We start from the raw sequence: 13,054 nt of genomic DNA on the forward strand, positions 1-13,054 counted from the left end.
CCAACCCCCCTGTCGAAGCAGGGTTACCTACAGCAGGCTGCACAGGACCTTGTCCAGGTGGGTCTTGAATATCTGCAGAGAAGGAGACTCCACAACCTCCCTGGGCAGCCTGTGCCAGTGCTCTGTCACCCTCAGAGGGAAGAAATTCTTCCTCATGTTCAGACGGAACTTCCTCTGCTTCAGTTTGTGCCCATTGCCCCTTGTCCTGTCACTGGGCACTACTGAAAAGAGCTTGGTCCCATCCTCCTGACACCCACCCTGCAGATATTTGTAAGTATATGTTAGGTCCCCTTGCAGCTTTCTTCAGGCTGAACAAGCCCAGCTCCCTCAGCCTCTCCTCGTAGGAGAGATGCTCCAGTCCCCTCACCATCCTTGTAGCCCTCCGCTGGACTCTCTCCAGTAGCTCTTCATCTTTCTTGAACTGGGGAGCCCAGAACTGGACAGAGTACTCCAGATGAGGCCTCACCAGGGCAGTGTAGAGGGGAAGGAGAACCTCCATTGTCCTGCTGGCCACACTCCTCCTAATGCACCCCAGGATCCCATTGGCCTTCTTGGCAGCCAGGGCACACTGCTGGCTCATGGTTAATCTGTCATCCACCAGGACACCCAGGTCCCTCTCCATAGAGCTGCTCTCTGACAGGTCCGTCCCAAGCCTGTACTGATGCATGGGGTTGTTCCTCCCCAGGTGCAGGACCCTGCATTTGCCTTTGTTGAACCTCATCAGGTTCCTCTCTGCCCAACTTTCCAGCCTATTCAGGTCATGCTGAATGGCAGCACAGCCTTCTGGTGTGTCTACCACACCTCCGAGTTTGGTGTCATCAGCAAACTTGCTGAGGGTACATTCTAACTCTTCATCCAGGTCATTGATGAAGAAATTAAACAAGGCTGGGCCCAGTACTGACCCCTGAGGGACACCGCTAGTTACTGGCCTCCAACTAGACTCAGCGCCACTGACGACAACCCTCTGAGTTCTGCCATTCAGCCAGTTCTCAATCCACTTCACCGACCACTCATCCAGCCCACACTTCCTCAGCTTCCCTAGGAGGATATTATGGGAGACTGTGTCGAAAGCCTTGCTGAAGTCGAGGTAGACAACATCCACTGCTCTCCCTTTGTCTACCTAGCCAGTCATGCCATCATAGAAAGCTATCAGATTGGCCAGGCATGATTTCCCCTTAGTGAATCCATGCTGACTACTCCTGATAACCTTCTTGTCCTCCACTTGCTTGATGACGGCCTCCAGGATAAGCTGCTCCATCACCTTTCCCGGGATGGAGGTGAGGCTGACCGGCCTGTAGTTTCCTGGGTCCTCCTTCTTGCCCTCTTTGAAGATTGGAGTGACATTGGCCTTTCTCCAGTCCTCGGGCACCTCTCCTGTCCTCCAGGACCTCTCAAAGATGATGGAGAGTGGCTCAGCAATGACATCCGCCAGCTCTCTCAGCACTCGTGGGTGCATTCCATTGGGGCCCAAGGATTTGTCGGCGTCCAGATTGCTTAAGCGATCCCTCACGCAGTGCTCCTTGACCAAAGGAAAGTCATCCTCTCTGTAGGCTTCCTGTCTTACCTCCGGGGCCTGGGATTCCCGAGAGCCTGCCTTGGCACTGAAGACTGAAGCAAAGAAGGCATTCAGTAGCTCTGCCTTCTCTGCATCCTCCGTCACTAGGACACCCGCCTCGTTCAGCAGCGGCCCCACATTGTCCCTAGCCTTCCTTTTACTACTGATGTAGTTGAAGAAGCCCTTCTTGTTGTTTTTGACATCCCTTGCCAGCTTCAATTCCAGGTGGGCTTTGGCGTTCCTCGTCGCATCCCTAGTGTCAACGGTTCTGGTCAGCGCAGAAGCAGGTTTCATCCCACATGTGATTATGTGGGAGGGAGCGAACAGAAAATGGAGGCGGAGAGCAGCATGTGTGAGCAGGGAGGTCTCACTGCTAAAACAACATCTTCGATCATGAGCTGTGCCCAGCGTCCACTGCAACGTTTTCTATGTGTACTGTGTTATGCAGAAGTTTGTATCATGCTGTATCCTTTAATGCAGTGAAGTGGGACAGTACTTTTCCTGTATTTTCTTTAGTCACCAGCTAACTGTCCCTGGAGAAGCTGTGAGAGTCCCCGTCCTTTCTTGCCCCATTCCCCTGTTGTCCAGCTCAGATTCCTTCCCGCTGCCCGTCTTCCACCCTTCCCAGCTCAGCTCTCTTTCAGCTTGTCATTTGCTGGCTGTGACAGTGTAGAAATATGGATTTGGCCAGAGACAGTGAGGACTGGGGTGGGAGGGAGTCCCGGTGGCACAGAGCCCTGCCTGGTCACCAGCCCCGGGCACAGCAATGGCTGCAGAGCGAGAGAGGAGCAGAGTAGGCAGGCAGGGTTCGTCGCTGTCTGGCTCAGGAAAGCAGAGAATGACAGAAAAGGACCTGTCAGGTTTCTCTGCTGGATATTTCTGCATCCCAAGGGCTGCTCTGGTCTGTCTCTTGTTGGCCAGGCCCCAAGGAGCTGTATGGCAGATGGGGAAGGGGTTCCCCGGCCACGTCCCTTGCTATTCCCTTCAGACCACCAAGTGCACAAGGGGTTAGCGCAGTGTGGAAGATGGGAAGGGTTCATGTGCATCTCAGAGTACAGCCTGGGAATGACAGCAGCAAGCTGCGGGAGAAAGAGAAGAAAAAAACCTGTATTAAACAAGGCCAGTGATTTGTTTTGGATGTTTAATGCATCCCTCCGTGAAAGCAAAACTGTTTCAGTCAGTTTGACTCCAGCCGTTCTGGCTCTGCTGTACATCGCACCAAATATTTACTCTACTAAATTGCTAGAGTCTCCTTGGCGTCTTTTCTTTGAAGTGATATCCTAGAGCTTTCATTTTGTTGCTGGAAATCCCTACATCGCATCCCATAGTCCACCCCTTACAGAGCTCCAAACCCCTGCAGGCACCAAACCTCTGCATCAGGCTTCCTAACTGCGAGGCTGAGAATCAAAAGAGCCTTCACGCTGGCACATCAATCCGGGAGCTGAGATACTGACCCCATGTGTGAAATTTTGATTGGGTTTAGTTAATTTAGCATGACATGTCCCTACCAGTCTCCCCAGTTTCAGCAATTCAGCGGCATCAGACACAGTGTATCCGTGTACCTGGGGCCAGATCCCAGCTCCGCTGTTCTGAAAGGCCTGCCTTTGACGATCAGACATGCCTTTCCTTCCTGCGGTGACGTCTGCAAGTGCTGGCAGCCTGCTTAGGAAAAGCAAAGAAGAAATCCTCCCCAAGTTTGTTTGTTTGTTTGCTTGTAAGAGCAAACCTTGTTGATTATCAGCGAAAGCGGTCTGTCTGGAGACCAAAATCAAGTATGCACATGCAGCTTCATGGAGTTACAGTTTGGAGCCTGCGAATTAATTAGCAATTTCTCTGAAGAACCGCAGCCTGACAATTTGCAGACTTCATAGCTCTCTGACTTTGATAAACAGACAACGTACTTGACAGCTTCCTGGGATCATGGAAGCCTGCTTAGCACCGCAAACCACCAAAACACCATAGGAAGGCTGGCCAAAAGAAAGCTAAAGCAATTCCTAAATGTTAGACATCAAAGCATTAAAGGGACTTTGTCATTTTAAACCTGAAACAAATTAAAATTTGCATTTGCTCTGTAGCTAGAAAAAAGTGAACTCATATGGGAGGATTTGACTCCTCAGCTATCTGAGCGTAAATGAGATCCAGTACGCCTTGGATAGCTTACTGGTAATGGTACAAACTGTCCCGTTACTAAATAGTTCATTACCCTCTCTAGGTAGTTTTTCTGTGTGCTGCCTGCTCCCAGAAATCCTTAGCAGAAAATACAGGCTTAAAATGACACACTTCTGCTCTGTGCAGCTGCAGTTAAAAACGTAAAAACCTTGGGTGCCTTTATGCCCGCGGCAGGGCTGTAAATAACAGCACTGAAACCAGAGGCGATGTCCTATCACTCCTACTTTGTTCTTGCGTTTGTTGAGTGCTTGCCATGTTTCACCTGCAAGAAAACTGTTACCTGTTGTTTGTTGGTTCAGCAACTTGACCTCAGATCTGAACTATGGTCTGGACACTGCACAAATACAAATACAAATTAAAAAAAAAAAGATCCCTGTTTTGAGCGATTCCAGTCTAGGTACGTGGGACAGACAAAGGTAAGGAAAAGGGACACAGCAGGCAAATACATTTTTCTCTCCCTTGGAGTGAGGTGATTTGTTTCCTGGCTTTTTCATCACTTAAAGATGTGGAGTTGCATCCGCCAATAATAGGCAGTGTCCACAAACCAGGATCGCCCAGTTGTAACAACATGCGAATGTGAAACAAGGGAATTTAACTTCACCAAGGCAGATACAGCAGCACCTAGATTTTGCTTCTAAGATGCATTCCTTTCCTTCTTGAGCTTTTTATTAAGCATCACACGCTGTGTAATGAGCGACCTCTCACTGCCTGGTCATCTTATTAATTATCCCACTTTTCCTTTGCAATGCCTACCCATTACTTTGCTCCTTCTCTCCCTATTTACTACACACAGCACTGTCTTATATATTTAGCTTTTCTTACCCCCACCTCCGACCAAACTTAGCAGTGAGAAATTTTATCTATACAGAGATGACAGTTCTTTAATAAGAACATAAAATAACTAAAAGGCTTTTCAAAGGTTAACTCTCAGATTAAATATAATTAGGTATTTTTCCTGAATGCCTCGTGTGTGATAGCAGGAGGGGCAGACAGTCTCTGATTATCCCATGTTGCTTTTCCCCTCTAGCACCATCTAGCCATTGGCTGTCCTCTGTTTTTAAGTGGAAAGTAGCAGTTGTTGTGCTTTATATGTATACGTGCCTTTCTTTCACTGCTCCTTGACAAATCTGCTCGCTCCATAAGCACTGATTCTGCCCCAGTGGAGGAGGAGTGCGAGGGTGGCTGGAGGTGAGCCACCCTCCCGTTGCATGGCAGTCTAAACTTCTCAAGGAATCGCAGACTGAAAAAGAAGGAATGAAAAACATATTCAGACATTGATTCTGCCACCCATTTCTTTCTAAACAATGGTTTTGCAATCACATTTTGCTATTAAAAAAAAATCCATTTTTCTCTCCGTAGCAGCTGTGTGGAAGACTCGGAGTCAGCAGGTAGATATGTCCAGAGAAACACACATTCGGGTTTTTGTTAGGCTCCTTTTTCACCCTGTCTCAGCACATCTGACTGTGGAGCTCTCTTGCCTCTGCTGAGGAAAAAAGGAAACTGATTAAGTAGCAAGTGCTTAAATTAAATGTGATTAATTTGCTTTTATATCCCCCTCCTCTCTCCTAGTGTCTTTAGATTTACTCTGCACGATGAAAGGTGCACACGTTAAACCAAACAGCTAACTTTGAAGTTCATGTCAGTCTTCTCACATTTTTACATTCAAGTATCACCATCATTCCTCATACTTCCAGCATTTCAACTTGTACTTGCGACTCTTCTATTTATATTAAAGGCCTCATGAATTATTTTGTGTTATTTCTGGCCACAGCTCCTTTATTCCTTTGGACACAGAAGAATTGCAGATAATTTTTCAGTTTTATTTTTAGTGCATCCTAAAGGCTTGGAAACCACAGGGCAAATAAAGACATTAGAATTGTTTTTTTTTAATTTATTTCAAGCTTTTTCCAATCTCAGAGCTGACTATAACATATTACAACTGAGAAAATCTGCTTTGGAGCATTTTCAGTCTCTCTGCACCACCATGTATCTAGCCCCACTAGCTGCTTCTAAAACTTGTGCTTCAGCTGCCATAATCTTATCGTGAAAGGTGCATTGAAGTTTTAAGAACCAATGAACAAACCTTTGTACTTGCAGCCAGAAGCTGGGAGATGACTCTGCATTTAAGGTGCAAGCTCAGCTTTACTCCAGCGTTTAGTACTAATCCGGCGTAACTGAGTGTTAGGTGCGCTGAACTCACAGCCGCTCCTCCAGAGATGCAGCTCTTTGCTGCATTGTTCAGCTGCTGCTTTCTGACTTTTTGAATCCCTTCTCTGTCGCTGGTTTTGTTTCCTATCCTTTCAGTGGTAACATGAAGAAAAAAGCTGAATTTGACCACATCCATGAGGATGTCAAGCATTTAGACTTTATTGGTTTAGAAGCTTACTAAATTTAAACAGAAGCATTAACATGGCCTTAGGCTCTCTTGACAGTTATAAACTCTTCCTTGGGGGGATTTCTGTAATGCTTTCTAATCAGCTTAAGGAGTTAATTAAACAGCTGTCACTTAGCTTCTTAATTCTGAGACTTGATGCTAAATAAGATTTGAAATTAGTTATGCATGACTGAAGCATGGATTCTCTGATATAAATAAGATGGCTGCCAGCTGAAGAGGAGGCAAATCTAGGCCTTTTCAAAATAAGGAGTGAAAAGATTCAAGGTGGTACCCTGGATTAATGCTCTACACGCTGATTAATAGAAAAGAAAAAACAGAGGAAAATGGAGGATATTAATGAGTGCCAAATGGGATGGATTTTCAGGCAGCTATTCATTCTCATTTGCTGGCATTCCCTGGACTTCAGGAGATTTCAATGATTGTTTTATTCTCTTCCTTATTGCAGTCTGTCCACAGTGAACCCAAAAGCCAAGATACCCATTGAAAACAAAAAGGAACATGCTTGATTTTAGAAGGTTAGGTATTTAGCCTGCAAAAGTATACTGCGCTACTATAATAAATAATGTAAGTGGAGATCTGCTGTGCTTATAGAACATGTAGTGTTGTGGGGTGTTGTGGTTTAACCCCGGCTGGCAGCTAAGCACCAGACAGCCGCTCGCTCGCTCCTCCCTGGTGGGATGTGGGACAGAATTGGAAGGGTAAAAGTGAGAAAACTCGTGGTTTGAGATAAAACCAGTTTAATAGGCAAAGCAAAAGCCGTGTGTGCAAGTAAAGCATAACAATGCACTGCTTCCCATTGCAAGCAGGTGTACAGCCATCTCCAGGAAAGCAGGGCTCCATCACATGTAACAGTTACTTGGGAAGACAAATGCCATCACTCCGAGCGTCCCCCCTTCCTTCTTCTTCCCCCAGCTTTATGTTGAGCATGACATCCTATGGCATGGAATAGCCCTTTGGTCCAGTGGGATCTGCTGTCATGGCTGTGTCCCCCCCCTGGCTTCCCGTGCACCCGCAGCCGCCTCACTGGTGGCGTGGGGTGAGAAGCAGAAAAGGCCTTGGCTCTGTGTAAGCAGTAACTAAAACATCCCTGTGTTATCAACACTGTTTCCAGCACAAATCCAAAACATAGCCTCATACCAGCTACTATGAAGAAAATTAACTCTATCCCAGCCAAAACTGTCACATGGAGACTTTTTAATATGTTCTTTCCTTGTGTATTGTAGTAGGGCAAGTCCTTCTCCCGAAGGGCATGAGCCACAGATCAGTCCAAGTTATTCTGAGGAAACATGTCTGCAGGCCTTTTTTGAAAACAAGCTGCTGCCTTGCGCACTGCTTCTTGTGGTGTTGTGAGGTTTGTGAGGGCTAACAGGGATTCAGTGTTGAAATGATGTGTTGAATCATGCTAAAATGCTTTTGGAGAAGAATGCTGACAGTTACCACTAAACTTTTCTTTGTCACACAAATTTGACGTGGGGCCTCAAAGCTAAGCAGGAGTTAGTCATGTATTTGTTTCTTTTAAAAGTCATTGTTAATAGAAACATTAGGAAATTCTGTGTACACAGAGAGAACTAGGGGAAGGAAAAAAACTCCTTAAGATTTGTGAAGATATCATTAAAGTCCTGTCTTTCACCTCAGGAATTATAAGGCAAAAGATATCCGAAGGGAAATTAAATTGCAGGGAAGCTACCAATTAAAATTGAAAAAACTAATAGGTATTCAACTCTACAATTCTACTTAAATAGATGCTTACAGTGTATATCTTCAGAATATGTTTCTGCTGGAGGGCTTAATATGCTCAGTTATTTAATATGAATCTCTTCAGTAGGCAAAGAACGCTCACTCCAGAATCTTCTTTAAAAGTATTACTATTTTTTTAATGTGGTGGCAATTTCAGAATAAAGATTACCTGGTCTTCCATTTCTACTGCATGGAGAAAAATTTTTTTCTCTGATGATTATTTGAGGTGGTCAGTGTGTGTGAATTATAGAGGTATGCTACGTAATAGTTAGAGAAAGCTCAGCATCTTTTTTAATAGCTGCTCAGGGAATCAACTTTTAGCTATTAGAATATTTGGCTATAGTTTTGCAAAAGCATAGCTATTCCCATCTTGTAATGCCCTGACATCATATCTCCTATAATCTGTATTAGTTATGGATAAAGAACATAATATTTCTTCTGAAGATTCCTTTATCACTTAAGCATCAAAAAGTAACACTTTTCAATTAGTACCTGTTTGGATCTATGGCTTTTACATGCTGAGACTCTGAACTATAAATCTCTGTATAGCTAAATAAGTATCATGTTTGTTTCCTCAAAATGAAATAATTTTTATATGCTTTCACCAGGAGAACATTCAGCCCTTTCTAGCCATGAAACAAATGACTGCAGGAGTATTTTTCTCTGCCCCTGCTGTGTAAATTGGTGTAAATCGTTATTATGCCGCTCTGTTCAAGGGTGAGATGCAAAGCAGGTGCCTAAAGAAATCATCCTCCAAGCCCATACATGTAGAGATACTAAAAACTGCAAAGAGAACACCCAACTCCATCATCCTAGTGTAGCTTAGCACAGCTTTGGACCATTGCCAGTTTGCTTTGCCCTTCTTTTACTTTCGAGAGGTATTGGGTGGATTTGTTTTCCTGGCACTGAACACGTAGCTGCTGATAGAAAGTCGGAGAAATGCCACGGACTTTCCTATGAACTCCAGGCGTTACTTCTGGCCTCCCACCTCCCTGCTTTCTTTTGGAGAGAGAGAGAACAAAGATTGTTTTGGAGATTTTTGTGACTGTCTGAGAATCAGCAATACTGTCACGTGCAGCACATTGTTCTGGTACGGACTATGTACAGTTCTGGAAACACTTCGGTTCTCAACATAGATATGGAACATGGATACAGCCAAAACCTGCAAAATCTTGAATCAGAAACACTTGATTTTAGATAGACACAAAATATGAATTTGCTTCCTTACCTTAGAATCAGGTATGAATATGCTCATCTCCTTACATTTAAATACTCTCATTCAAGTCATTGCTATCATTCACACAATTTAGTTAAATATAGGTCTGTTGGACTGTAGCCTCAGATAGAAACCTCTGGGGCACCACCTGAGACCGTGTCACTGAGCTTTGAAGCCACCTGAGACTCTAGACATGCAGAAATTCCCTGTGGATTAGATGTGCTATGCACATGCTTTTGGAAGGCAGCTGAGAAGGAAAACAGGGTAGTGACAGTGAAATGAGTACAAAGTAGCCTGTTTTTGTGTACAAAGTAGCCTGTTTTTGCGTGTGTTTCCACAAAGTGGCAGGTACCAGGCACAGGAGGATGCAACCTGTATTCAGAACCTCCAAAGCCAGCACTTGGAAAATTCAGAAACTCGAAAGAAATTCCTGAAGCTTATGAGAATCATTCTCAGTTGCTGGCTCTTGCCAGGGGAAGTTACGTTTGCCTTTGGTAAGCAGACCTCATTAATCACACTGTTCCAAAGGCTGGGTTATTAAACTTCCCTTTGCTTTATGAAATAATTGCAGGGGCCATACTGTAATGTATCGACTGGAGGAATGAGGCCATTCCTGCTTGGGGGAGCAGATCTTCTCAGCTTGATACAAGGTGTGAGTAGCTAGGTATATGGTATGGCCTCAGATAGTCCCAATAAAATGAGATTCGTGCCCAAATGTGCAAAACCAGGACCTAGTGCTTGGATTCTGTAATTACCGTGGATGCTTAATAGCACTTGTTCTGTCAAGCTGCCTCTGTTTGCAGCTCTATGGAGCCTAGAGGAGAGTAGCAAAAATATCTAAATAAGCTGCAACTTTGCTGCAAAGCCCAGATGTGAAAAAAATAAAAGAACTGAGAATTTAATTGCAAATCTCTCAGTTGCCTGAATAATGTATTCTTTACTGAGAACAAAAGTGCACTCAAGACAGAAGGGCCTTACAGTACAGGCAGATATTCTCACCTTTGTATGAATTATAATTTCAAAATATCTGAACGGCTTTTGTGTTGAGGAAGGGAGAGGATTTTCTTCTGAAGTTTTCTGTTTTGTGAAAGCCTATTTCACCCTCCCCTAAAGACCATGGTGAGGATGGGCAAACTTTAGCAGAGCAGCTATCAAAAGACCAGGAGGCTTTTTCCTTTCTTTCTTTAAATATTTCTTTGAGTCCGAATAAATTGTATCTGTTTCTTTAAGTAGTAGGAAAAGGTCTTTTTGATCCATATCCTTTAGCTGAGAGAAATCCCAGCTTTTCCCCTTCAGCCCAAGAGGCAGTAGGGGGAGTCATCATCTTCTGGTAACTTGGATTCAATCTCCCACTTTGTTGTCTTCTGCAAGTAAAATCAGTCAGTCTCAGAGCTCATAGAGTGAGCTATTTAGGTAATGAGAAGTTAGCGCCTGGGAGGCTTTGAAAGCCTTTATTTCACAAGAGCCAGCTGAAATCAAGAGTCTTGTTCTATGGGATAGTCCATGATTCTCAGAGACGGTTCTGAAAAGCTCAGAGACCTTCTCAGGAATAAGCAGTATTTTGCAATTAGGAACAGAGGAATTCAGGCACCAGTTCGTGCTCTCTGTGTATCTCAGCGCAAGCCAGTGGTATCTGCTGTGCGAGACTGGTGTGACACCCAGGTAACTGAGAGCGCTGTTTGGTCTCATGCTCTGCATGTGAGCAGAACTCAGCGCTGCTAAATTAGGAGTGGTAAATGAAACAGAAGGAATGCGTTTTGCAATAATCATCACAACAGTGGTGTGCCAGAGACATAGGTCACTGCAGAGCTCATTTTGTTTAAAAAGCCCAGGCCCTTCTCAGCATTCTTCCTTTTTTTTTGGGGGGGTGGTTTTGCATGAGCCTCATTAAAAGGTAAAGAAACAGTTGTGAACAAGTGCTTGCCCACCATTACCCAACAAGAGCCAGGATCAGTCCTAGAAAACCTGACGAGGGTCTGATCCCCCACGGTCCTGTGGTACTAGTCATTTACAGAGTTGCTGCCATATATGTGGCCAGCCTGAGTGTCCAACTGAACATGCGGTTGAAAGCCACAGAATCATCACAGCATGGTAGGGGTTGGAAGGGACCTCTGTGGGTCACCCAGTCCAACCCCCCTGCCAAAGCAGGGTCACCTACAGCAGGCTGCACAGGACCTTGTCCAGGCGGGTCTGGAATATCTCCAGAGAAGGAGACTCCACAACCTCCCTGGGCAACCTGTAGAGCACACCCTGCTTGCCAGATGCTTTAATGTGCTACCAGGTGGATTTTGTAGCTGCTATCATCCCTGCACAGGCAGCGATTTTACTATTGCTGGATGCAAAGTACATCTTGTTCATGTGGTGCAGGGTCGTTCCTCAGGTGTCAGGTTGCTCTGAAACTCAGTGAGTATTCACGAAACAGAAATTAGGGCACGACAGATATCTTAACAGCCCTGAATCAGAACTGGGAGTTTGGTTCCAGGACTGAAGTGAGGAAATTTGTCTTTTTTGCGTGCTGCACTTGGAACAGTTCTTGGAATAGCTATGAGAAATTAAAGCTGAATCTAGGTGATACTAAAGAACTAATAGCAAAATATATTAACGAAAGGTGCTTTTTTTTGTCTCTCAGGAAGCAGAGATCCTGAATACAGCTATTCTTACTGGGAAAACAGTGGCTGTCCCTGTCAAAGTGATCTCCGTGGAAGATGATGGGACTGTGACTGATCTTCTGGAATCTGTGGAGTGCAGATCATCAGATGAAGACGTCATTAAGGTAGGAGCATACTGCGTCATTACACAAAGGCAGAGGCCCTGCAAAACAGTAGCGTTCTCTAATGCAACAACTTCTTTCACTTTCCTAACTGTTCTGCTGCTGGAAAACAAAGATTTATTATCGCTGTTACATATAGATTGGTTCAGTGGAGCAATAAAACAAACACAAAATCGCACATTTTCCATCCTACATGTCAAATACTTGGAATTGTCTGTCACTTCCCGCTTTTGAAGCATTTTTGGAGTTCACTCTACCTTTGCCTTGTATTTTTCAGCTGTATGAGCTGTGTAGGTTCAGGAATGTTGTCAGCCGATGTTCTGGTGAAGGAGGTAACTGCTCTGAAGTTGATTTGCCACGTCTGAACAGGAGCTATATGACTCACAGATTGGTTCTCTTCTTGGTACTGACCCAGTAGTGTATTGAAAAGCAACATTAGAGTAAAATTTGGAATTTTCTTTGGTCACAGTTGCTATTATGGTGGCTCACAGGAAACATGTTGGCTGCCAGTCATGGACTGGGAACTACTGGGTAAGACACTTGACCAGTGGATTTATTCTGTAGAACAGCTCTATAGGCTAATCTTCCTTGAGAGATAGATTGCAGGCGATAGTATACTGCTACTCTTAGTTTTGACTCACAGTGTGTACTTTCCTAGCCAGTGGTGAGGAGAGAGCTTGCAGGAATGCCTGTAAGTGCCTTTTTATTACTGAAATCTTAGGGTCAGACTGGACCCTCAAGAAAACTGCTGCTTCTTGAAGGCTTTTGGCTTGCACCAATATGAGACAATATTGACACAGCTGGTAAGTAAGCCTGCCGGGGAGGTGCCTCACTGTTTACAAACAGAGAAGGACTGGTGGGAGCTGTGGTGGTCGGAGGCTGTCTTGGGCTTAGCGACCAGGAAATGATAGAGTTCTTGATTCTTGGTGAAGTAAGGAGGGAGGGTCAGAAGAACCACCACCTTCCAGAGGGCAGACTTTGGCCTGTTTGGGACACTGGTTGAGAGAGTCCCTTGGGAGAGACTTCTGAAGGGTAAAGGGGCCCAGGAAGGCTGGATATTCCTCAAGGAGGAAGTCTTAAAGGTGCAGGAGCAGGCTGTCCCCACGTGCCTTAGACAAACCAGCGGGGAAGATGACTGGCCTGGCTGAACATGGAGCTTTTGCAGGGACTCAGGAAAGAAAGGAGAGTTTACCACTTATGGAAGAAGGGACA

At 44.9% G+C, this 13,054-nt stretch overlaps 1 protein-coding gene across 3 annotated transcripts in view; it reads left to right on the top strand.

The window, feature by feature from the left end:
* Positions 1-13,054, top strand: part of TMEM132D (transmembrane protein 132D) — a 278,578-nt gene that overhangs the window by 220,185 nt on the left and 45,339 nt on the right. For all 3 annotated transcript variants that reach the window (XM_009932514.2, XM_075434923.1, XM_075434922.1), the window contains one exon: positions 11,702-11,845. In XM_009932514.2, coding sequence (XP_009930816.1) covers positions 11,702-11,845 — 144 coding nt within the window. The remainder of the gene's footprint in view (positions 1-11,701; positions 11,846-13,054) is intronic.

The sequence above is a fragment of the Opisthocomus hoazin genome, chromosome 13 (assembly GCF_030867145.1).
Source record: "Opisthocomus hoazin isolate bOpiHoa1 chromosome 13, bOpiHoa1.hap1, whole genome shotgun sequence".
NCBI classification, from domain to species: domain Eukaryota; kingdom Metazoa; phylum Chordata; class Aves; order Opisthocomiformes; family Opisthocomidae; genus Opisthocomus; species Opisthocomus hoazin.